At 51.3% G+C, this 24706-nt stretch overlaps 9 protein-coding genes across 9 annotated transcripts; 4 read left to right on the forward strand and 5 right to left on the reverse strand.

Moving 5' to 3' along the window:
* Nucleotides 1-2: 2 nt before the first annotated feature.
* On the reverse strand, nucleotides 3-1400 carry IAQ61_007460 (uncharacterized protein; the record flags this gene model as incomplete). The annotated part of the gene is made up of 2 exons (XM_003842363.1): nucleotides 3-132; nucleotides 184-1400. 2 exons carry the CDS (start codon nucleotides 1398-1400, stop codon nucleotides 3-5), a joined length of 1347 nt encoding a protein of 448 aa, XP_003842411.1.
* Nucleotides 1401-2134: 734 nt separating this feature from the next.
* Nucleotides 2135-3176, forward strand: IAQ61_007461 (uncharacterized protein; the record flags this gene model as incomplete). The annotated part of the gene is made up of 2 exons (XM_003842362.1): nucleotides 2135-2541; nucleotides 2600-3176. The coding sequence occupies 2 exons, from the start codon at nucleotides 2135-2137 to the stop codon at nucleotides 3174-3176; spliced, it is 984 nt and encodes a 327-aa protein (XP_003842410.1).
* Nucleotides 3177-4531: 1355 nt separating this feature from the next.
* IAQ61_007462 (uncharacterized protein) lies at nucleotides 4532-7307 on the reverse strand (the record flags this gene model as incomplete). The annotated part of the gene is made up of 5 exons (XM_066097595.1): nucleotides 7144-7307; nucleotides 6048-7088; nucleotides 5765-5996; nucleotides 5010-5707; nucleotides 4532-4930 (listed from the first exon to the last, which is right to left on the reverse strand). Exons 2-5 carry the CDS (start codon nucleotides 6369-6371, stop codon nucleotides 4532-4534), a joined length of 1653 nt encoding a protein of 550 aa, XP_065952092.1. The 5' UTR covers nucleotides 6372-7088; nucleotides 7144-7307.
* Nucleotides 7308-7856: 549 nt separating this feature from the next.
* On the forward strand, nucleotides 7857-9550 carry IAQ61_007463 (uncharacterized protein; the record flags this gene model as incomplete). The annotated part of the gene is made up of 3 exons (XM_066097596.1): nucleotides 7857-7871; nucleotides 7966-8049; nucleotides 8108-9550. 3 exons carry the CDS (start codon nucleotides 7857-7859, stop codon nucleotides 9548-9550), a joined length of 1542 nt encoding a protein of 513 aa, XP_065952093.1.
* Nucleotides 9551-9849: 299 nt separating this feature from the next.
* Nucleotides 9850-11596, forward strand: IAQ61_007464 (uncharacterized protein; the record flags this gene model as incomplete). Its single annotated transcript, XM_003842358.1, has 4 exons — nucleotides 9850-9960; nucleotides 10013-10289; nucleotides 10354-10565; nucleotides 10670-11596. 4 exons carry the CDS (start codon nucleotides 9850-9852, stop codon nucleotides 11594-11596), a joined length of 1527 nt encoding a protein of 508 aa, XP_003842406.1.
* A 490-nt stretch (nucleotides 11597-12086) lies between these two features.
* IAQ61_007465 (uncharacterized protein) lies at nucleotides 12087-13717 on the reverse strand (the record flags this gene model as incomplete). Its single annotated transcript, XM_003842357.2, has 3 exons — nucleotides 12087-12611; nucleotides 12666-13412; nucleotides 13529-13717. 3 exons carry the CDS (start codon nucleotides 13715-13717, stop codon nucleotides 12087-12089), a joined length of 1461 nt encoding a protein of 486 aa, XP_003842405.2.
* A 1162-nt stretch (nucleotides 13718-14879) lies between these two features.
* Nucleotides 14880-15374, reverse strand: IAQ61_007466 (uncharacterized protein; the record flags this gene model as incomplete). The annotated part of the gene is made up of 5 exons (XM_003842356.1): nucleotides 14880-14891; nucleotides 14947-14958; nucleotides 15023-15133; nucleotides 15189-15212; nucleotides 15261-15374. 5 exons carry the CDS (start codon nucleotides 15372-15374, stop codon nucleotides 14880-14882), a joined length of 273 nt encoding a protein of 90 aa, XP_003842404.1.
* A 2458-nt stretch (nucleotides 15375-17832) lies between these two features.
* Nucleotides 17833-19871, reverse strand: IAQ61_007467 (uncharacterized protein; the record flags this gene model as incomplete). The annotated part of the gene is made up of 2 exons (XM_003842354.2): nucleotides 17833-19725; nucleotides 19791-19871. 2 exons carry the CDS (start codon nucleotides 19869-19871, stop codon nucleotides 17833-17835), a joined length of 1974 nt encoding a protein of 657 aa, XP_003842402.2.
* Nucleotides 19872-20191: 320 nt separating this feature from the next.
* On the forward strand, nucleotides 20192-22481 carry IAQ61_007468 (mitochondrial 54S ribosomal protein mL67). The gene is made up of 2 exons (XM_003842353.2): nucleotides 20192-20570; nucleotides 20635-22481. Exons 1-2 carry the CDS (start codon nucleotides 20244-20246, stop codon nucleotides 21868-21870), a joined length of 1563 nt encoding a protein of 520 aa, XP_003842401.1. The 5' UTR covers nucleotides 20192-20243; the 3' UTR covers nucleotides 21871-22481.
* The last annotated feature ends 2225 nt before the right edge of the window (nucleotides 22482-24706 follow it).

Consider the following 24706-nt stretch of genomic DNA (forward strand, 5'->3'; position numbering starts at 1 on the left):
CTTTACTGTCTGTAGCGATTTGGATGGTAAATCTCGGGATTGAAATACGAAGTCACAGACAGTCCGGTCTTCTTGAACGTGCAAGAAATGTAGGTATGAAGACCAAGCCCGGAATCGAGAGATCGATGTGAACTGTCCTTGGAGTTAGCACCCGACGCGTACAGCCGACACCCGCATACTTACAAAATATCCGAAAGCGCGTCGACGTAGTTCTCCGCTGCTACAGTCTGTCCGCGGCGCTCAAAATATGTAGCCAGACCCTGGGCAATGGACAAGTCGTTGCTGGCATAATGCCGCACGGGAATGTACACTTTGGGAACGATTGCGTCTGACGTCGGTTTAATCTCGAAATAGTAGAGAACACCAGAGGTTCGATGAGGGACAGATGGAAGTTCCTGGTCTGACGGAAAGTCTTTTGGCAGACCCAGGACGAGCGCCCATAATTCACGTAAGCTGGCCACTGAAGCGGCATCGAGAGGGGCCTTGGCACCCATGGACAGCATTCGGCACACGCTATCGAAAGACGTCCCCCTGTGGCGGATGTAAATCTTGGCTCGTGATTTGACAGGACTGACACAGTCGATTCCAACGATTTCAATCTCGGGGCGATGGTAGCTAGTCGCTGAGAAGGCCTCGAGGTCGGAATTCAACCTGCGAAAGGCTTGCATGAACAGGGACCCGAAATGCAGCTCGCAAGCATCCATCGCCTTGACCACCAGTTCGGAAACCGGGGTATTCGACTCAATCGACTTGAGTCCAGGCATGAAGTACGCCTTCAGACGAGGATGTCCGACATCAAGGTCGAAAGCGACAAAGTACTGGGAGCGTCCTTCAAGAGAGAGCTTCCGGGTGCCAAACTTTTCGCGGGATGTAGTCAGCGCCTCGGAGAAGACGTCGAACAAGGTCAGATCCAAGGTGTGGTGGAAGGCGGGCCGAAGTCCATCGACAAGCTGGTAGACCATCTTCTGGTTCAGAGGGTCGGCTTGCGTGCCCGCATATTTTCCGATTGGCTCTATCGAGAAGCGAACACTGGACTCTCCCTCGGCGACACCCCAATCCCAGCTCAACTCGAGGGGAGAGTAGTCGTCGGTCATGAAGCTGTTCCATCCGGTTGGGTAGCCTTCGGGGGAGGGCCGTCTACCTAGCGAGGGTAGGACATAGATGTAGTAGAAGAGCAGGTGCTTCTGCTGTGCGTCTTGGTCGTAGCCAATCAACTCCATCATCCGGCCCAGCATGGGCGCGGTTGTCGTCCACCAGAAGCGCGTGTCCTCATCGTACAGCCTCAGCCATTGGTTCAGAGACAGCCAGACGCCCAAATTCCTCTGCTCTTTCTTTTCATAATCCCGAATGTTGGCAGCTGCAAGGTTCAGATTGCCCTGGAAGAGACGAGCTGTCTGCATCGTAGGCTGATTCGAGGACTCGGACGGTAAAGGCAAAAGGGTATAACGTGTGTGGAGACGCCAGATTGGGTGCGGTCAAATGCCCAACCGTCGCAAAGGCTATATACGTAGGCCCTATCTGGAGGCATGCTGACCTGGTGGATGCTGGATAGTGTACGGAACGGACTGGCTGAGCAAACAGACAAGAAACGATGACTTTCGGCGGCCGAAAAGGGGGGGGGAGAGCGTCCGTTTATTTCAGTGCAGAGTCGGCTCCTTTTCTCCATCCTGCCGATCCTTGCGCGCACTTTTAACACGTGATTGTTTCGCAGAGATTCGGGAGAGATTTGGGAGATGACATGACGTCTTGCAAGCTTTGTTTTTTGGTCTTGTGGTCTTCTCGGCGACATTCCCACCTGGCCCATGTTTCCTTCTCGGAGACATTGGCTCGGAGACATTCCACGCGCCTTGTCTCGTCCCTCGGCCAGCCCATCCACACTCCTCCACACTCTCCATTCACCCAATCCACCCAATCCATCCCTCCACACTCTCCATTCACCCAATCCACCCAATCCATCCAACCACCATCTCTTGTGCAAATAAAGGAGCCGCCCAAGACAAAGCCAAGCCAAGAGCAGCTCGCATAAAACGGGCCCCAATCTACTCCCCCCCCCCCATTCCATGCAGACAATCACGCTGCAAATCTCCTTTTGATCGCCTTTTGCACCTCCTTTTCCCAAAGGGTGAGATACAACATGGCGACTTGCCCCAGCATCTTCGACGCCCTGGTCATTGGAGCCGGTCCCGCTGGCCTGTCTGCGGCATTGGCGCTGGGACGGGTGATGCGAACGGCAGCCATCTTCGACACTGGTGTCTTTCGAAATGCACCTGCAAATCACATGCATACAGTGCCCACGTGGGATCACCAGAGCCCCGTTGCCTACCGGCAGCAGTGCATCACCGAGTTGCGCCAGCGTTACAATGGCACCATCCATTTCGCCAATACTGGAGTCGCCTCGGTCAAGGCTGGCAAAGACAGCGACTACGTCGTCACCGATGAGGCAGGCAAGACGTGGATGGGCCGAAAAGTCATCTTGGCCACGGGTGTCAAGGACGTGATGCCAGATGTCAAAGGCTATGCCCAAGCATGGGGCCGGTACATGTAAGTCGAAATCTCCGCAGAGTGGCCATTCATCAAACTCACCGCAGCGCCCTCGCAGCTTCCACTGCCTCTTCTGCCATGGTTTCGAACAGCGCGGGTCAGAGTCGGCCGGATTGCTGGTCCTGGACAAGACGATTCTGTCGACGGAGATTGAAATCGCCGTCCACTTTGGCCACCTCGCCCTGCAATTTGCCAAGAAGATTACCGTTTTCCTAGACGGCCATGTTGAATTCCTAGAAGATCCCCGTATCAAGGGTCTGGAGGCCCAAGGTTTCCTCATCAACCCCAAGCCCATTTCCAAAATCACCTATGCTGCAGATCCAGAGCCAGGCTTCGCTACCGTCCACCTGGAAGACGGAAGCGAAGAAAACATGTCCTTTTTGGTTCATCGTCCAAGGACACTACTTGCCGGAGACTTTGCCAACCAGCTGGGATTGGAATTAACTGAAGCCGGTGACGTCAAGACCACTCCTCCCTTCTACGAGACGAGCGTCAAGGGCGTCTTTGCAGCCGGTGACTGTGCTGTGCCATTGAAGCAGGTCGTCTGGGCGGTGTCGACAGGCGTCAGTGCTGGCTCTGGCGTAAACTTCCAGTGCTTGGGGGCCGACATGGCGGCACGGTCGAAGCTCTCATGATGACTGCGCGTGAATGGGCTGGCGAAGATCCTAAAGGCATCGAGCATCTGTCCACTCTCAGTTTCGGTGTCTACCTATATACATCATCGAACTACCTATCCATGTATCTAAAAGATTCCTCACACCATGGCTTCTTACATGGCTCTTGCAAGGACCTAGGGTAGCATGCTAGCAATGTGCATACTACTCCACATGACATATCAATGCCCTAAGCTCATCCTATCAAGCGTGACCTAACATCCAACTCCGCCTCAACCGCCGTCACTCTTTCCCAACCCAACATCACCCAATCATATCACGATAAACTACTAACCTCACCAACCCAGCTGTACAGATACTGATATCTAGCACCGTCTAGAGATTATTACCCCCGTAGCCATTGCAATTACCCAAAACCCCAACCCCCTCTCCTCATTCAACAACCTCCCCTCGTCAAAACATTCATGACATAGTACAGTATCTATCATCTCTCCACCTACCTCGTAGAAATCGTACAACTACCCTCCATCCCACTCTACAACTCTCTTTATTATACCCTGTATAATATACTACATTACATACTTAACAGCGTCTCTCTATCCATCCCTTTAAAACTGTATCCTAGCTCTCATCCTACTCTACTCTACAACGCCCCTTGCTGTAATCTTTACAACATACTATACTATTCGTGTACCATTCTATCTTGGTTTATACTGTTCGTTTACCATTCTATCTTGGTGTATTATCCCATCTCCGCCTTTCTCTTAGGCTTCTTACTCCTGCCCTTCTTCCTACTTTTATACCCTCCCCTTACCACAACCGTTTGATAGATGACATCATTCAGTATCCCCTCTCCGCCCATCTTTAAAAGTCTCACCCCTTGCCTTAATCCTCCCCCTCCCCCTCTCTCCATCAAAACTCAACCCCACATACCCATCCCGCCATACTCTCCCTCTCCCTCTGAATCGCGTACGTTCTCAAAGCCTGGCTTCCAGCGGCCCAGAAAGTAGGATTGTAGATTGTATATGCGGATATACACCCGTCTGCGTTTTTCCGGGATTTCAAACTCCTAGGTTGAGAATAGGGGCGAGGGCGGGGGAGTGCGGGTTATGCGTTTGGAAATGAGGTGGGGGTGGGGATTTGGGGTTAGGTTTAGGCTGGGGCTGAATGGGGTATTTGGAGCGGGAGGAGGAGGAAGTAGAGGGGAAAAGGTGGGTTTTATGCGCTGGTTGCACAGGCACAATGAATGTAGCCGTAGACTCGAAAGACTCGAGGAGGCAGCATCAGGTGTCGAATCAAAGCGAGGGCACACTTCAATCACACGCGAAACATGAAATGATCTTCACCATCCGCCAATCTATTGGCATTCACCTCCTCTACGCCCCATCCCCGACCCTCTCAATCGACTCCTTCTCATCCAACTTCCCCACCCCGCCACCCAACGCTGGCCTCAGAACCTCCACCCTCTCCCTCGTAAACTTCCGCGCAGAAACCCTGTGCTCAAACAGCAAATCCAGCTCAGAGTACGTAAACCCCTTCGGCTCCGGGAGGCGAAAGTAGCCCCACACAATGAAAAGGGCGGCAATACCGGCCCAGAAAAATCCGCCTTTTGCACCCCAGTTCCAGTCGTTGCGGCCGACCATTTTCGGCATAATGGTGTTTGTTACAAAGACAATGGAATTGTAAGAGGCGCGAGAGAGGGCCACAGTTTTCACGCGTAGGCGGGAAGAGGGGATTTCAGCGGCTAGCGAGTAGCAAATTGGACCCAGTGAAAGCTGGGTGTGGCGTTTTTTCGTTAGTATTGTGGAATGGGAAATAGGCGTCTGGAGTGCGCCAGTTTCGGCAAACACGTACCTGGAAGCAGAAAATCATAAGGACGATGAATATGCCGCCTGCTAAGCCTGCGCTTTCGTTTGTTGGCGGTGCAAGCCCAAGGAATCCGACAATCAGCAGGATGAGAAAGATGGCACAGAGACCGGTGAGGTAGATGGGTCGACGGCCAAATCTCGTCATAATCCACCACGCAATGAAACAGCCAATTAAACCCAGGCAGTCTTGCCCAACAGTCAGATAGAAAGAATCCTCCTGCTTCAGACCGACACCCAAAAAGAATTGGACCCCAAACCCCATAAAAGTCGTGCCAACTAGCGCCTGGGTGACAAACGCCATAGCCGAGACCTCCGTGCGGTGAAGGTCGCTTCCGCGGAACAGGTGCCAGTAGTTGGTACCCGCGCCGACTTCCTTTTCATATTGATTGGTGACGACCATCATCTCAACGTGGGAGTCGACGTCAAACTGGACGCCCGGAGTAGGCGTGGTGATTTTGCGGATCGCGGCTTTGGCTTCTTCGATGCGGCCTTGACGTACGAGCCACCAGGGAGACTCAGGCGCGAGGAGTGTGGCGAGGATGATGGGGATGGGCCAGACCCATTGGAGCGCAAAGGGGATGCGGTAGCCCCATTGCGAATTGTTCTTCATTAACCCGGTTAGAATACCAGTGGACAAGAGGCCGCCGATGACCCAGCACATGTTGATCCAGGATGTCATGTAGCCTGTGGACTTTGTCAGCTAGGGAACATACAGGCAAGGACTCGGTAGTCAATTTTTACCTCGAAGATGAATAGGGCATAGGTCTGCGGCGTAGGAGATGGCAAGGGTCTGGAAGACACCCCATGGTAGACCTTGGATGATACCACCGACGAGGAACATCTCCAGGCTGGTCGAAAAGAAGGGGATGAAGATTGCACCGGTCATAAACACCATACTCCCAATCATTGTCTTCTTGTATCCAATCCACTCGGTTATATATCCGTTGATAATCAGGCCCAATATACATCCGACCTGTTGTATTATTAGAGCCATCCATAGCACATGGAAACAATACAAACATACCTGTGTGCCGTTCAAAATAATAGTCTGCCAACGCGACGACACAAGCGGAATCCCGTCTGCGTCGACCTGATCTCCAAAACGGTTCTTGAAAGGAGTGAAGGCGAAGAACTTGTTCATCAGACTCGTATCGTACCCCTCCATGACCACGCACAGTGAGATGACAAAGGAGAATACAATAGCCTTCCACCAGAACCGCAACGACTGTCTGACGGTCATATTACGTTCATTATCGATGGCCGTGTTTGTGTCGTCGGTAACATAGTGAGCAGATGCCGACTCGACGCGCTCAGCGACATGGCCTTCCCCTTTCATCGTCGAAGCCATGATAGGTGATAGAAGGATCCCAGCGTAGTGTCACCCAGCGTAGCCGGCGTACCTCTTGCAGTTCGAGAGAAAGGGACTGCAGGCACAGGCGTGGCTCCCAGGTCGATGACCCCGGCGATGAAGCGAGTGTCCAAAGTGATGTATACTACCAGGCTTGCTGGCAAACTATATACATGTATCCAAGATAGGTCCAGGGAAGAAACCGCGGCTACATTCACGTGGCACCAAGGGGCTGGGCCCCACGCGACAAGGACCAAAGCGCCGGGTGACAGCCAAAGCAGGGTAAGTCTCGATCGAGTTGCGGGGAAAGGGACATGGCGCAGTTTTGTTCATCCAAGCTGCCCATGGGGGAATCATGGACTTTGTCACGTTTGGACTTGGCCATTCCCCAAGTGCGACTTCGTCGAGACTAAGAGAAACTTTCCCGACAATAGACCGCCGCTAATGCCTATCGAAGTGGACTTCCGCAGTTGTCGGGTGAAGTGGGGGAAGTGTGTATGGTCCTCATCCTTCCGAATAGGGCATAGCCAAGAGATGGCCACCCTACTCCGTCTCGGCGTTGTATGTAATTGTAATTTTGTGTACTGTGTGATACCAGCACGTACGCTAAGACGTACTACTCCGTGGTTCGCTGAGGTGCGGCTTGCGCCGCTGGCCTAAGGTTGGTGGGGGTGAAGGGAATTAGGCTGTCGCGATCTATACCTTTCGTTGTAACTACTTTGTTGTATTAGCTCGCATGGCATAATGGTTTTGGGCAGACATTTGGCCAGACATTTGACCACACATTAAACCACACATTGAACCACCCAGGAGCTAGTTTGGCAGTCATTGTGGACGGTATAACGTACATAGTAGGCCAGAAGCTGGTCTCAATGCTAGTGATAGTACTGCGGTACAGCCAACTGGTGGAGGTTGCGGTTGGGATCTTAGCGCTTGGTGAGAGTGAAGAGAAGGTGAGGTTGAGGACTGGGTTACCGGTATAAGTCGGCTGCTGCCTACTCCTAGCGGCAGCGTACACGTGCCCTGTTCTAGCCACATAAAGACTAGTGCGTCCACGGAGCGGACTAGCGAGTCGAACCTCAACACCATCGATCACGATGTTCCTCGCTCATAATCTACCTCAACGAGCAGATATCTTTCAGCCGATAGATTTGTAAGCAAGGTACACACAGCTAGTAATGCCTTGGCCTGATCTCATTTCTCAGCCAAGAGAGCCAACATCATGCCTAACAGAGTAGGAAGGGTGAGGATGGATACTAGCCCTTCTCGCGGAATGGCTTCCTTTCTCGGCCGTCTCTGGGATTCACTCGGCCCAGAGGCCTCTTGTAGTTAGCTGATCAAGCCAACAAACTAACTTAGTTTTCACGTTCCTGTGAATAGTTTTCCGCCTTTGTCCTCATCTCACACCCTTGCAACCCGTTGCCAGATCTCTGGAGAGATCATCGACCATAGGTAGTGAGACCTACTAATGCGCAAACCATCTGCATGCAACAGTTGCCGGTATGTAAGCTCCTGTCCCATGCTTAGCTCTTCCATTATCCGTACTATCACAAGCAAACGCCTGGCATCCCAGCTGATTTGGGGGTTTCTCGAGGGCTCGACGGCGCAAATGCACGTATCCCATAGAGGTTTCTTCTTCATCGCCATCATGCCACTACTGCCTGTCACACGGGACCAAGTGTGTACAAGGACCGCCTGAAGGGGGATATTATGCCAAGCGACAAGCAAGGATACAGCAATTTGCTGCGGCCGACAGCCAGCAAGGCGAAAATGCGAGCAGCCCTGGAGCGGAAACGACGCAGGCGCATCAACTGCCACCCATGGAGTTGAGGCTGGAGCTGGTGGCGCTGTACTTTGAGTACATCCACGACCAGTTCCATTGCATGTATCACCGTCCCTCATTCGTAGAGTTGGTGCAGAGGGGTAGACTCCCTGGCATTATCTTATTCGCCATCTTCGCTCTGGCTGCCCGCTTCTCTTCAAATGAATGCTTCCAGGGTACCGATCCACGCGAAAGAGGTCGAGGCTACCGCGAGACAAGCGAGCAGCTATTCAACATGCGCGACATCTCGCCCACTTCTGTCCAGGCCTGCGTCTTGCTCGGCGCATATGCAGCTGCAAATGGGGAGACGGATGTGGAGAACATGTACTATAGTACGGGCGGCCGCATGTGCCTGGCCCTCAACCTACCCAACCGACCCGTCGCCAGCCTGCTGGAGCGTGAACTCAATATTCGGATTTGGTGGACGCTATGCATGGTCGACGTGTGGTCGTCGACAGCCGTCAAGCTTCCGCGCATCATGCCCGTGGACGACACCATCCCCTTTCCCATTGACGAGATTCCATTTCGCTGCATGAGCACAGGATTCGGGTCCATCTTGACGCATGAGCAAGATGTCCGCACCTCGCCGCTCTTGGCAGAGATGATAAAATTGAACAGAATACTGGCAAAGATTATAGATTTCAATAGGGCATGCGTCTCGGAGCACCTCGAGGGTGCAGTCCTGGAGATGGGTGTTCGTGAGCTCTCGCAGGACTTGCATGTCTGGCTGGAGAACCTGCCCGAACACATGCGCGATACGCCAGGGAATTTTCTCTACTTTGCATCGCAGGGGCTGGGACGCATGTTCGTCGCCGTCTACCTTGGATACTACCACTACGGTCAACTGCTCAACTACCAATTCTTATCGAGCAGCACTGCAGACTCATCCACCCATCTAGCACAGTATGCCGAAGCGTGCAAGCAGCACGCCGCCCGCCTCTGCTCGCTCGTCTACCTCTGCAACGCCACACCGGGCAGCAATGTCGTCTACTCGGCTGTCTCCCACGTGCTCGTCATTGCCTCGACGGTCCAAATCCACACACTTCTCTTCTCCGGCAACGAACACCAAATCCGCATCTCCAAGACGCGGCTCGAACGCAACTTTGAAATCCTCCTGCGCCTACGCACATACTGGCCCAGCGTGGACGGCGCCATGAGCCGGCTCCGCGCATTTCACCAGACCTGTCTGCGCAGCAAGGAAACCAGTTTTGTGCTGGACAGATGGCTGTTGCGGTTCCTGGTCCAGTTTGCGCCGCACATGGAGCTCGAGCCGAGGCACAATGATCCAGAGTATGAAGCATTACTTGCATTGAGCAAGCAGTCTCCACTGTCATGTTATTCAGGAACTTCCATGTGAAAAAGGGACTCATCTGTTTGCCAAGAGCGGTTGGATTGCAACTTTCCCGGGCGGAGTGGGGCGGGTGAAGGTGGGGGTGGGGTACCCAGGCTATTAGCGGCGGAAAATGCAGAGACCCTGTTTCGCGAATTCCCCCCCTCCCCCTCCCCCCACTGACGCGAGATCCTAGGCTCTCGAGCAACAAGAGACCAAAGGCAGAACTTGGAAAAATGTCTTCAAGAATTCTCGATTCGATTCGAAAACACTGCTCGAACCTCCACATCTGAGATGTCCCTGTCTCTCTCTCTCTCTCTCTCAGCATGGCATTCTCTCCCCCCACCCTTCTCACAACAGCAGCGGCGGCGGCAGCACTGTTCAGCACCGCATCTGCTCTCAACAATGGCCTCGCCATCACCCCTCCAATGGGCTGGGTATGTCTTCCCCTTGGCTCAAAAAACAACATACACTCACATAGCTACCCAGAACAATTGGAACAGCTTCGGATGCGACGTCTCAGAGAAGCTCCTCCTCGACACCTCCGCCCAGCTCGTCCACCTCGGCCTCCGCGATCTAGGATACCAATACGTCGTGCTCGACGACTGCTGGCAGGACCCCAAGGGCCGCGATGGAACTGGGAAATTGCAGGTTGATTATAGCAAGTTTCCCAATGGCTTGAATGCGATTTCGGAGCATTTGCATGGCCTGGGACTCAAGTACGGGATGTATAGTAGCGCGGGGGAGATGACGTGTGCCAGATTTCGTGCGTATCTTTTTTTTCGTTTTTTCCAAAAAGTATGCGGCTGGCTAACTGTTGGAAATTATAGAAGGGTCATTGGACCACGAAGGAGACGATGCGCAGAGCTTTGCGGATTGGGGCGTCGACATGTTGAAGTATGACAGCTGCTACCACATGGGACGCGTAGGAACGCCCACTGCATCCTTCAACCGCTTCAAAGCCATGGCCGATGCGCTCAAAGCCACGGGTCGCAACATCCTGTTCAACCTCTGCAATTGGGGCGAAGACCTCGTTCACACTGTGAGTTATTCTCTGACCCCAACATCATGCACGCAATGACGTTGCACCATTCGCACACGTGGTATTCTGTATCCAACAAACAAGTCCATTAACGGAGCATCCAGTGGGGAATGTCCATCTCCAACTCTTGGCGCATAACCGGCGACATCTACGACTCCTTCACGCGCCCCGACGACCTTTGCGGCTGCAGCACCCTCCCCCTCGGCGCCACAAACTGCATCGCACCCGGAACCCACTGCTCCGTCCTCTTCATCCTCAACAAAGTCGCCCCCTTTGCCGACCGCAGCATCCCCGGCGGCTGGAGCGATCTCGACATGCTCGAGGTCGGGCAAGGCGGCATGACGGACGACGAGTACAAGGCGCACTTTGCCCTATGGGCCGCGCTCAAGTCGCCCTTGTTCCTGGGCAACGATTTGAGAAGCATGTCCGCGGCTGCGCTGTCCATTGTTAACAACCCAGCCATCATTGCACTGAGCCAGGATCCACATGGCAGGAGCGCAACGCGTGTGAGGCGCGAGACACAGGACGTAGCAAAGGATGAATGGGGTGTCGGCGAACTCCACATCTGGGCCGGACATTTGGCAAACGGAGATCAAGTCGTCATCCTCCTGAATGCCGGCGGCCAAGACACAGACATGAGCGTCTCCCTTGCGGAAATCTTCATCCCCTTTGGACCCGGCGGTTCCGCTCCACACGTCAAATTCGACTGGGCAATCCACGATCTCTGGGCCCACCGTATGCCGCAAGACACGGCGGAAGCCCTGCTCGCGGCCCGCGAGGCCAGCGAAAGAAACGCCATTTTGAAGCACGCGGATTGGTATAATGCGACCGAGATGCCGTATGCAGAGGGTCTGGCGCGCGAGGATCCAAGGCTGTTTGGCGAGAAGATTGGCGTTGTGGAGGCTGGGGGTGTGCTGAGTGCGCGGGTGAAGAGACATGCGGCGGAGGTGTATCGGTTGAGGAGAGTGGCGAGAGAGGGTGAGACTTTCAAGGGGAAGAGCATTTCGAGAGAGGATAAGGATGAATTGTAGGGTTTTCTTTACTGCTACTTTGTTTTGGCGCACACGGATTCAAGCATACTTTGGACGGTCCCGAAGATCCATGTCCAGATTCATGGGCACCGTCTTTGTTCGTTTTTCGGAGAGGGAGTGGGAACATGGCCAGGCGGCAGGCGCTATGGGATTTGTAAATACGCGGGCAAGATGGAATGAGAAATATAAATTCAAGTAGGCTTTGATCTATTGTCCTAAACTAAATATAGGCATATAAATGTACCAAGAGCCACGGCCGACTGTCCCCTCTTCATCTTCATCCTTTGAACAGTCGCTTCGCCATGGCCAGGTATTACTTACATATTGTAGCCATATATCCAATCCAATCCTGCCCTACCTGTACAAGTCATCACCAAGCTCGCTAACACCCAGAGTCGTGTACCATTCACAAAGCTCAGCATGCGATGCACAAAGTCCAAAAGGCCGTCAGAATCTGCACTTCTGAGCATCCAAATCCACTACATGGCCGTCACGACCTCCCCGCGCCCTTTCTTTGCTTGACCCTCGAACCAATCGTGCCTTGGTCCGTCGCGCTCGTCGCTCTCTCCGGCGTACTCGCATCCTCGGCGCGCACCTTCTGCAGTCCATTTGCCACGCCATCCACCGCCTCGCCAATAGCCTCTTTCGCGCCCTCTGCAATTTCCTTTTTGCGGTTCTCGGTCTCCTCATCCGTAGGCTCGTACTCGCTGCGATCATCATCTGCATCCTTGAATACCACAAAGCGGTACGCGATTCTGCAGATGAAGAACCACCAGAAGAGATTGACTGCTTGAAGAGAAGCGAGGAGTGCAAAGGTGATGTACTGGCTGATCCAGCACTTGTACTGTTGAGTCTCCCAGTTGAGCTCAAAGGGGCCAACGGTCTTGAAGGTGGTGATGATGGAGTAGAGAATCTTGAGGTTGAGGTAGTGCCGGGTGTAGCCCCAGATACACATGAAGACGAAGAAGTAGGGTCCGACGATAGGGGAATCGAGGTAATTTAAGATTTTGGATGTCTGTCATGTTGGGGTTAGTGTTTGCGTGGCAAGATGAGTGGTCACCAAACTTACAGCCAAGAAGAAGTCGGATATGTCGTGGGTGATGTAAACAGCGATACCCATATACGTGAAGTGGAAGCGGTAACTGAGCCAGATCAAACTAACGGTAATGATGTGATGTGCGACGAGTTCTTTGAAATCTTTCCGCGGCTTTTCTAGCATGAGGAGAAGCACAATCGCTTGCTGCGCCCAGTAACTAGCTTGAAGCAGATAGTACGCCTTGAAGATGGCATCGTGGGTCCTGTGAGGAAACCCCTCGTACATGCCTACCGTGTTGAAGTACCATACCGGCGTTCGCGACATGACCCATACACCAAAAGGCCCATATATTCCAAAGTACAGGGCTGTATACGCCTGCTCCATGAAGCGCGACTGCTTCGCTCTGCTCTTGATCCCACAAGCCACGGCAATGGGGCGGATGAGACGCTGCATGCAAAATTCGCGTGTAAAACTCAAGACGATGATGTAGAATGCGACAAAAGCAAAGTCGCGCGCGCCTTTGCCATAGTGAGTGGGCGCATTCGGGTCTGCGCGGACGGAGGCTGGGAGTAGGGGGTCGTCGCGTGGGAGCGGGTAGGAGAGGAAGAGGCAGGCAGAGAGCGGATTCGAAGGGTATGGGTAGACGAGGTAGAGTGCGATGATAGTAAGGCCGAGAATGAGAGGACCCATCCAGGTGTGCCGTATGCATACACGTTTGAGTCTGGAAAGAGCCCGGCGGAGGGTGCGTCTTTTGGAGCGACGGCCAGTCTTCTCAGGTTTCTGTGTCATGGTCAGTCTGTACGTACCTGCCAAGAGGGAATGTCATAGTGAGATAGTGAGTGCTATGAGATGTGCGAGGCCTGGTGAGGTCTGCACAGGTCCAAGTTGCAACTTACCGACGATTCCATGCCCGTTGGGCTCTTCAGCGGCGGTGTCACACTTCTATGCGTCGCGAAAGCAGGCACATCGACGTCTCCAGGTACATCAGCCCCAAGTCCGCTGGATTTCCTCCGCCGCCTTGTTGTGCCGTCTGAGCCATTGGCCTTGGAAATCGCGCCGTTGAGGGGAGGAAACGGCTCCGTCATCTTTTCAAGCCAGAGAAAGAACTGCAGGCACAGCAAAGGCCTGGTATTACAAAAAATGTAGCTATTATGTTTACAAAAAGAAGAGAGACACGTTTGCTTGTGTTTGATGCTCGCGTGCGACGTTGGGAGGGTCGAGGGTGTGAATTGGGGAGAAACAGAGGCAGAGGCGGACCAGCTTCCCAAGAGCCTAGGCACGGTAGTTACCGTAGTTATACCTAGGCTAGCTGGACCTAGGGAAGATCGTACCTAGCTGCGATGGCCTTGGCAGGTATTAAGGGACGCAACGTGTATTCCTCCAGGACAATGATATACCGTTGTGCTCTATTCATAGCATTCAATCATAAGTAGAGGTTCAGACACTTCACCACTTATGCCTTGATTAGGTTTAGTAAGAGTTGTAGGTAGGAAGTTTGGACCCCCAAGAGCTCTCCAATTAGTCCCTTGTTCAATGTGGAAGCATAGAGAAAGCTAATATAATTAGAAGGCGTGGTAGTACTATAGAGAAACATACAAGGGTCGTAGACACAGACTACAGTAATCTAGGAAAGATGGTACTGATGGTTATGGAGATGAGACATGACGCAAAAATGTTGGCTATTTTCCTAACTACTGTACTGGTACCGTACCGTACCTAGCGCTGGACCGGGACCTCCGGACCTCTAACAAGTACCGTAGTACCTAGTTGAAGACCATCATTCCTAGATACCTACTGAAATGCTGGCTCGAACTTGGTGAGGTGAGGAAAAGCACACGCTGGTTTGAAGTGTCCCTCTGCCTCCTCCGATGGGCTCACTGGCCTGAGCTTTGTCTTCCTGTTTGATTGCATGATGTCTCCTGTCTACACAACAACTGGTACCGTGTCAACACATAGATAGTGTTACTATCGCTGATTCTGCCACATCATCTAGACCGCTCCTGCAACCAGCTCGAAGAAAGCTTGCTATTCCGTGCGGTGTGTGAAGAATATCGCCAAGATAAATCAAATTACGCAGGAGAAAGACGCGCCTTGTATTCATCTAGAGTACTACTACCTATGCTACCTAACATGGACGAATTGCTATTGAACCAGGCAGCCATTGGGAGGGTTTCGAATACCTCTGGCTGGAGTACCGATACCATCCGCTGAGGCCGCTACTTAAGGCGGGCGTCTAATGTCGACCATTTAGCGATCACACTGTTAACGTTTAGCAAAAGCACTTGGTGTCGTGTGTAGCTACAAGATTTCTTACACAGACGATAGACTACACATAGGATAGTTAGTACTCCATTGCAGCACGTAGAAGATTAGGCAGGTAAAGAACTTACACCTTTATCTCCATTGCACCCATCAGTCCTGCCCCCCGGTCTCGAGTTAAAAAAAGGGTCCTGACAAACTCGCGGCGTAGGTAGTCCAGAATTCAAGAATGGATGAGCACACTATGCTAGAGTTTAGCATCTCTAGCCTGTTTTTTGCTTGCCAAATTTTACGTACGCAAAACACCCATGCGTCTGGATTCTACATCTATTTAGTGCCAAATACATTCTGTTAGGACCTGATACGTACTTCACAGTGTAAGTCGTCTGCAAGTGCATATCCTTCGTTACTGCAATCCATTACTGCTTTAGTTTCACCTTGGGCGGCTAACAGAGCAGCAGCAACAATACATGAAAGCTTCATGATCGGTAGTAACCTGCTTAAAGAAGTTGGCTAATTGTGGAGAAGAATCGATAACAATGCAATGATTACTCTAGGCTCGATGGAAGAATAGCACCTTTTATATTCGTCCTGACAGACCACAAGGTAGGTCTTAGCGCTTTCGTATTAATATACAATAATTAATACCTTGGCTATACCCGTGTGGCGGTGGAGCACTTCAAGACACAAGTGCTTATTGTATTGTCGTACTTAAATTATTGCAAAAGCGCTCAACGCTACCAGGAAAAGCAGGATGACCCGAGAGAATCCGATAGGGGTAGATTGCTTATTGGGATTGTTAGGGTCTGATATAATCCCTATTAGATATTTCTCACAATAGGTTGAACTTGTTAGACTATACTATTGGAGTCCACATGGTACCTACCTGTAAGCGTGTTTACCGATGATGGTCCAGATGGATTGCTACCGTATCCAGCAGAGCAGTACATATCCATACCTACCAGTACCAGTACGGCCACTAAGCACATGCCGGTAAGCCCACAGAAACGCGCAATAAGCCCCTTGACAACTACCATACCCACCCGCACCTATCGTACCTTGCCCCACATCTCGAAGACACAACAGTACCGGTACCCCAGCCTGATTCCATTTAATATCACCAAACGTACCATAGCTTATGTGGAATCTGGGTGGATTGGGTTGTCTAGGCTAGTTTCATAAAGGTGGGGCTTGAAACGGGGATGTTTGATGATGATATGGTTGATTTATGGACTATACTGAAGTGTGTATTAACCTCACTACAGCGAGTTTATATCTCTACCTACAGCACCGCGTCTGAAAAGCCGCTACCGTATCCGTCAACAGGTCTCAGCCGACTCCCCATCTAGGCAGTGCTTCTACCCTTACCGCCAAAGAACCGCTAGAGCTTAAAGCCTTAGTATTAATCTATAATAATAGACGGACCTTTGTCATGTGGCAATAAGCGAGAGACACAAGTGCTTACTGTATTGCGGCATTTACATCACTACTTTATACATAGTACAAGAGGCTTAGCTACTAGGAAAAGTACATTAGTCTTAAAGACTCCTTTATAGTTAACTGGATTAATTACATGCACGTGTTAGGACATGGTGTCTATTCCCACTGCGCCAAACAACCAAACAGGTGAGTGTCAGGCCATGGCGCTGCCTCGGCGCTTTGGGAGGATTATGGGGTAAGGTGTGCCTTGCGCCCATACGGTATATACTATTCTATTCGTGCATAATCCATTCATGGATTATACTCACCTTTTTGGTTGTTTGGCTCAGTGGGAACAGACGCCGTGTCCTAACAGTGAGTATAATCCATAGATATGGATTATCCACGAATAGATTAGTATATAATGTGCACAGGGCACACCATACCCCATAGGGTACTAGGAATAGCTTCTTGCTCTAGTTTCCAATAATGTGCCATAGTGTTTATCTACTAATGCTTTCTAGGCATTGTAAAACAAAGGCAGGTTAGTTAAGCAGATTGTTTTTGCATCCTTTCTCATTCATTGCTAGGACGATTGTCTATTGTCTAGCACATCAACTAAAAACCTCCTGGCTCCTGCCAAGTGCATGTTTATACCTCAAGTCTTGCAAATATCACCGTGAAGATACGCGCTATTCCACTCACCAACAAATGAATATTAAACTATCTTCGACGAACTGTACTATCTGTTTACGCTAATTGGCGCAGTAGAGAGTAGAAACCGTAGCGTAGCAGTTATAGTAAAGCGTCGAAAGCGAAAATTTGCCCTTGCCGTAGGTACCGTACCCATACCTATACGGTACCTACCACCACCAAGCACACAAACTGTTGTTGTAGCGCTCAAAAACACGCCCAAACTTGGAACAGCCAACAAGCACCTACATAGCACCCACCCTACCTCACCTAGTTAGTTCTCTTAGACTCACCAGCTCGCCACCCAAAAAAAAATCGACATTAGACTCGTGTGTTGTAACGGCACAGGTAGGAGGGACGTCTAAAAGGGGTCCAATACGACTTAAGGGCATATAGGAGTGCATATCTATATAGAGATTAAACAAATTAATCCTAATACCTATAGGTCTAGTATAACAGGATAAGAAGAACTTACCTATCTATCTAAGAGCGTAAGGCTCCTTTTATATTGCGGAGACAGAGGGGTAGATAAAGAAACCTTAGGCCTGAATCAGGCTTGGCTATGCTGATCTAAGATGGAACGAGGGCTGCAGTTGTTACATGTGTCGTACAAGTAACCTTCCCGACCGGCCCTTCACCCACGATTCACGGGCCATCGCCTAGCCTAGCGCACGCGCAGTAAGACGATTGCGCGGGAGACTTGCAAGATATGTAGTGTGTATAGTGATGAGGGTAATTGTGGTAATATAAACTATGTGTATGTATATCGACGCACATGCACCAAGTCCATGGCCTACCTACCGTACCTGCACAATCGCATCTTGGCACGCTATCTATCGACAGGTCGTAGCCGACTCCCCACCTGCGCACTACTTCTCCCTTTGCCGCCGAATAGGCCGACTAAACCAAGGTTCCCATCTTTGCCAGCGCCCGCGCCTAACCGCGCCCCAGCGCTCTCTAGATTCCTCTTGACCTCCTCCACCGGCGTGCCACCGCTCTCCACCGTCCCCAAGCTGCCCAAGCTATCCACACTGCCTTTCCGGATCTTACCGCCAATGCCTAGCAGACCCTTGATTCCGCCCGCTTTTCTCGCCGGCAATTCCCCTTTCCCCGCCGTCGCGATATACAAGAGGTATTTTAGGTTCGGCAGCGTGTGGCGGATATCCAGAGGACGGAGACCGAGCGCATTGGATAAAATTTCAATATCCTTATTGAGGAGGAAGACTGCATATTCAAAGCGATAGCGCACCACGCCACGCATGTAGAGGGGGTAAACGCGGAGATTGGGACTGGAGGCAGATTTGGCGGTTTGAGTGCCGAGGGCCAGAGGGTCGTGTATGGTGGAGGTGGAGCCTTGGAGGGTAACGGGGTAGGGGAGTATGACGGAGAGATAGGGGGATAGGAGGGTTACTATGTGTGCGACGTAGCCTAGAGCTGCTGCTGTGACGTCTTGGTCGGCTTCGTCAAAGGTGGAGTTGGGAAGTGGAAGACCGCGGATGGTGAAGCAGAGCGATTTCCCAGACGGAGAGGGTTCAATGAGGAAGATGCGTTGGATATCCTCGCATATACGCCGCCGTTGGGCATGTATAGCTTCGCATTGTTGGGCATGGAGCGCAAGGGTTTCGCTGTGCGTCTCGCGTTGAGAGATAAGCTCAGTGGAGAGCATTGATTGCTGTTCACGGCCTAGACGCATCTTTTCTCTTCGTTCCTCAATGTTGGCTTTCAACTCGTCGCGGCGACGGCGGGCGGCTACTACGCGGCGCTTTTCAGCAATGACGGCTGCCTCCACTGTCCTTAACTTTTCCTCGGTCTCAGGCACACATTCGACCGTGCTTATGGCTTCCTTGTTGGACTCAAGAATGTGCTCGATTTCGTCGGCGATGCGGTCTCGTGTCGCGAGAGCGTCTTGAATGCAGTCGTCTAGCGTCGAGAGGCGCATAAGCGCATCGTACGAGGAGGATTTGAGAACACGTCCTTCTGGGTGCTCCCGAGGTGGTGCAAGTACCTCTTGGTACACCCTCTCCTGCACTGGCAAGTCGGTAAAACTCGTGTATATTCCGTCTGTCATGTGGAACAGGACGCAATTCTGGGGTAGGGGATGTCTGAAGCGCCCAAGTGTTTTGCCAATGAATTGCAGCGACCTGAAGCGAACCGTGTAATCCAGGAGATACTGCCACTCGGTCATGGTCTCGCTCTTTGCCCAGACTCTGACCGTGAGCTTGTCGAGGCGTGTGACGCGAGGCCCACAGGCGCCCAGATCGAAGAATTTGAAGTTCGGGTTCATCGCCTTCTCTGCAACTTCTGAAACGTAGATTGGCTCTTCCTGCTCTTCTACATGCAAGGTGAAGAAGGTGTCGGCCATGCGCCCTGCTGTGATGTCTTCGAGCTTCTTCTGACGGGTAAGGGGACTGGCATTCGACCATTCCATTGTTGCTCGTCTTTCTAGCCCATTGCCTAATCGTGGTCTGGAGGAATTGGTGGGGGTCGTAGGACGATGCAAGCTGCCATTCTGCCGGGTAGCTTCTGAGGAGGATTGGAGATGGCTCGATGAGCGTGAATGGGACAGGCCTTTGCCTTGGCGCAGTGCAAGCGCTTTGGCAGGTGACTTCAGCGTACTGGGAATCGCTTCATCGTCAAACGTCTTTCCCCTTGCCCTCGATGGAGTGGCAGTCAGCGTGAGGTTGCGAATGGTGATGCCTTGGAGATGTCTGAGCTTGCGATTCTAACCCAACGTCAGCTAACAGCTATGGTATGTGTCTGTGTCTTGTTTTTCCCCGCAATGCATACATAAGGTAGCAACCATGGTCGCTCGCGAGGAGGCGATGCATCGAGCTGGCCATTGGCTTGGACGACCTCCTGTCCAGCCATGGTTACGTAGCCTACTGCTGTCTGTTCGGATGGCTAGGGGAGGTCAGAGAGGAGAGAGGCTGCGGGCGAGTGTGGCGGTGCCGATTCATCGATGCATGCCGTGGGACGATTCAGAAGCGCAAGACAAGAGCTCGCGCCACACTTCGTCATATTAATTGAATGTCGTCTTCGTCGAGGGTGTTGGGAGGTCCGACCGTATTGCAGCCAGCGGAGGTGCTGTTGCTCCGCCATGGTCCGTGCGTCGTGCCTTTCCGAACATCTTTTGCATCTCCATCACCACTCCAGCCATTTGCAGTGTGTGGCACCCCCTCCCTCTCCCTTTCCCTCACCCCCTCCCCCTCCCCCTTCTCCCTGCACTTCTCCCCGGCCGCCATGCCTCGTACCCTCGCCCGCCTGCGGTACAGAAATCCCCTCAAGCCTGTCAGATTCAACTTCATCAAAGACCGCGCCGAAATTGACTCCAAGGTGACCAAGTATGTTGAGCGACAGTCGCAACCAACTCCTCTCAAGCTGCAGACGGTTGTGAATGCCAAGGCGAAGCGTCAGCCTACTGGCGTCGATGTACCGGAGCCGTGGAAGCCATTCACCTTGCGGGATGTCGTAGACCCGAAGAAAAAAGCCAAGCACGGGGAGATCATCTATGTGTTCCGCAGCACCAGGACAAATCAAATCCTCTACTCGTTACAGGAATTGCTGGATGTATGTCACGCAAACGATGCATGACCAATTGAGTTGCCACGCCCCAATACTAACAGAGGCTCAGGATCATCATCTCGAACAACTCCCCTTCATTGGCAAGCACTCGAAACCGCCTGTGCTGCGGCCCGACGAATGGCAGCCACACTGTGTGGTCACCTTTCCCAATGCCCATCAAGGCCACAGCGCCTTCCGTCGGCTGCGCGAGTTCCGTAAGCTTCACGAGTTCAATTGGGACAAGACGAACCCCGAGTACAAGCGATTGCAAGTCAAATCGCGCATCAGGAAGATCATGGACCAGCGAGCAAACTTCAGTGCCGATCTAGCTGAGATTTTACGCTCGCAAGAGGCATATGGAATCAAGACAAAGCAGGAGCGTGAAGAGCTGGACCGGCAAGCAAAAGAATTTTTGGAGAAGCGTTGGCAAGAAATCGACCAAATGGCCACTGCAGCCAAGCGAAAGGAGAAGATAACGGACAATATCAAGTTGCTAGAAGGTCAGATCCGCTCAATGAACGTCAAACTCCGCATGAGGCACCATCAGAACGAAGCCGACCAAAAAAGTCTCAAGACCACCAAAGAGAGTCTAGAGACCCGCCTCCGTAGAGTCAGATTCGCTGTACGGAAAGCCGAACAACTCCACGATACACATGCTACTCTCACAGCCCGCGCCGAACCTGCGAACGTAGAAGGTGCAGAGATGAAATTGGAGCAAATGCGATCCCAAGCAGAAGAATTGGAAAGGGCCATCGAGAACCCTGATCCTACAGACACGATCCAAGACACGGCAGTTGACCGCGAGTTCCTGGTCAAATTGAATGCCGATATCAATGCCCTCGAACAGGCCTTTGAAGCAAAGAAACAGCTCGAACCCGACCAAGACCCTGTCCGTCTATCCATCCTCCCCAGATACTTCACCTCGAAAACGCGCTCCCCAGTCTACACACTTTCTGGTGTCCAAGTCGCTTGGGCCGACCTGCAAGACGCCCTCTACGCCAAGGGCCAATGGCCAGACAGCATTGAGCACCAGGTTGTTAACCACAACGACGCAAGAGGCAAGGTCAGCCTGCTCAGCAAAGACGAGTACGATATCGAAGTACAGAACGAAGCAAGCAGTATTCTTGAGGCGTTGGAGGAGAAGCAGAGGATCGCAGAGGAAGAGGCGGAGCGGGCGAGGCAAGCGGAGAAGGAGAGAAAAGAACAGGAGAGGAAGGAGGCTCGCGAGAGGTATTTGGCAGAGGGTGCGGCGGCCCGGGCCAAGTTCAACCTCGAGAGGCAGAGGCAGAGGGATCTGGCACAGTGAGGGGGCAGATGCGATGTAGTTTGAAATGGAAAAGACCGCAGGGTGTCTATGTATGCTTATTATTTTGTACATTATGAACGAATGACTGGCATGGTAACGCGTCGACTGTATTATATCGCGGAGACGAGAAACCCCTGGATAGCCTTTCTGGCTATGGCAATATTAACCATGGCTTCGAAACGGCTTTGAACTAGTTCACCCTGCGTACCGCCGTGCTCAACGAGATAACAAAGAGTTTTATGTCAGCAGCTTCCACGTACCCCATGAACCTCGAATCGAGATGGACACCAGGAATATTTCACCCAACACCAATTCATCTGCGCATCCACCCCTCGTCAAGCCCTTGAATTTTGAAGTCCGGTGTAACGTCAAACACCTGCTCGCTCCAAACACGCCCCGTCGCGATAATAATATAATTTCGTCATAACGCTAATTAGTACAACAAGTGGCATACTCAGATCCCATTAACATCGCCAGGTTTAACCAAATCCGTATTCTAACATCTTTTATCCTCACCAACTACTGAAGTGATTTCACTCCCTTATCTAGCCGACTAAAAGAACTGTCTCTTGGCCGTTTCAGGCTTGCGCTTTATGGTTTTTGAAGTCAGGGAATAGGGAATCGAGGGGTGCTAGTGGGTGTGGGGTACCGGTATTCCTTTTCTTTGTTGGCATGGTGAACTGACTTTACTTTACTTATGGTGACTACCTACCGGTTGTGAAGATGGCTATATATGTGAGATTCAGCATCAATATTCACGCCTTCACATTCTGTTCCTGTACTTTATTTCAGAATGGAAAAATAATGGCACACATAACACTACATCCTACCTCGTCCCATCACAACCAAAGAAACTCAAGAAAACAAAAGCAGCGAGAAATAACGATTGTGGCAAACCGTATGTAATCAAAGCCCCTTTTCCCCCCTTGCACAATGTCAACGTTGAATGTTAAATTTTGTTGCTTTTGTATCCCGCCTTTCATGGCCGCTCACAATGTAAATGTGGATGTTTGCTTTTCTCTCCCGCCTTTCATGCCTGCAGCATATGAAACAACACGAACAGGAGGGTCGGTTATGTGGATTACGGCAAGGCTAGGTTCTTTGAAGATGATGGCTTATTTTCTTGTGTTGCCAGATAGAGATAAAGAAGATGGAGATTTTTTTTGTGCGTGGTAAGGGGGTTGGGGTTTATATCTACATGTTTGAGGCTTTCTTTGCGCGCTGATCTGAGTGTGTGATTGTTTGATTGTTTGGAGTTTCTTTACGCGAGGGTGTAGGGAAGTGGTGTTGCGTGTGTGGTGTGCATTATGCATTGTGGTGTGAGTAACTCTCCTTTGTCAACAACCTTGAATATTTACCTTCTTGCTCACCTCATGGTGAATTACGTCCCACGACAACGTCGCAAACTTATAGTCACATTACCATATTTTCTCAAAGTTTGTCGCAGAAATAAATCGATTTGATGCTGAATCCTCACATGGCCGGCATATTCCACACCAAAACAATTCTCGCCATCCTCCTTTTCCTCACAGTCACCACCCTCGCAGCCCCTCAACTCATGATTGACACCAAGCCCCCGCCCGCCCCTCCGGCAGGCGGTAACGCCCCCATTTGCGAGAAACAAAAGTTTTGCGGGCGTGTGTATTTCGAGCGGTCGACTGTCGACTTTGACCAGGCGATGTGCATGGAAATTAAGGGGGATTGGAAGAGTGTGTGGGTTGCGAATTGTCAGTGTACTTTTTGGAAGTGAGTTTCGTTCCTTTTCTCTTGTTTTTTGTCTGTTGTGTGTGCGTTGGAGGGGGATGTAGGTGTTGATTGGAAATAGGAATAGAGGCTAACATGTACTGATAGGGCTTGTACACCAGGACAAAGCATCTGGAATAGTGCACCGAGGGATATATTTTTGGATTCTATGTCGACTTGTGGGAAGGAGAGGACGATGGGGAGTTTCGCAGAGAAGCCGAAGTTTATGTCGTGCAGTTATAAGAATGCCTTGTGATTTGAGTTACGGGGCGCAGAAGATGGATTTGGACTTTGCATGCAAGGGGTACATCCAGGGTGGGGTTATCTGGCTTGAATTATTCTTTGTTTTTCCCTTTTTTGTACTTTTCTTTCTCTCCTGTTCACCAGAGGCGGTGTCTTTGGTTGCAATTTTGCTATTGTACAATTACAAGAAATCGTATACTCGGACAAGTTACTACTATCTCTTGATCATTGTCAGTTGTACTACTCCAAATTGACTATTTATTCTCAAAAAGAGTCAGTCAGCAACGAACTCCCTTACCCGAAGACGATAAATCTGCAATAATAACCCCGCATATGAAAACAATCCTGATTATGCCCGAAGGATGAAAGACAGTCATAAGAAGCCAAATATCATGTATCCTGTACAAGTAGGCTGTGATAGACGCATGAATCTGGAGCATTGAGCAAATATCGGTGAAGCAATGGTATAGCCAAGAATCGAGTGATTATATTTGACTAACTTGGTGCAAGCAGATTGATAGTTGACTCTTCGTTAGTACAGCATGCCTATTACCGACTATCGGTATGACTGAACATGTTTGGACACAATTCAGCTCTGCGGATATGCCAGGTCGATTTCTTTTTCTGTAGCGATTCCTCAACTTACCCCCGTCAGTATACCCACTCATGCCCGGGATGGCCAATGTGAGTTAAATGGATTACTTAGAGTAGTACGGACTCAATCCCAAATATGATTCAGGATGGTGGAGTTATAAGAGGATCTGGGAGATCTAAAAAAGGGGTCGATGATGAGTCTCGGTTTGGATGCGACGTATGACGATGAAATTTCAAGACTCATCGCCATCAAAGT

This window comes from Plenodomus lingam (assembly GCF_022343315.1).
Source record: "Plenodomus lingam strain CAN1 chromosome Unknown contig_3, whole genome shotgun sequence".
In the NCBI taxonomy this organism is placed as follows: Eukaryota; Fungi; Ascomycota; class Dothideomycetes; order Pleosporales; family Leptosphaeriaceae; genus Plenodomus; species Plenodomus lingam.

Bases quoted from the DNA above. Each gene is read 5' to 3' on its own strand.
- IAQ61_007468 (XM_003842353.2), top strand. From the start codon at position 20,244: ATGCCTCGTACCCTCGCCCGCCTGCGGTACAGAAATCCCCTCAAGCCT. The intron at 20,571-20,634 runs GTATGTCACGCA...ACAGAGGCTCAG, and splicing joins CGTTACAGGAATTGCTGGAT to GATCATCATCTCGAACAACT.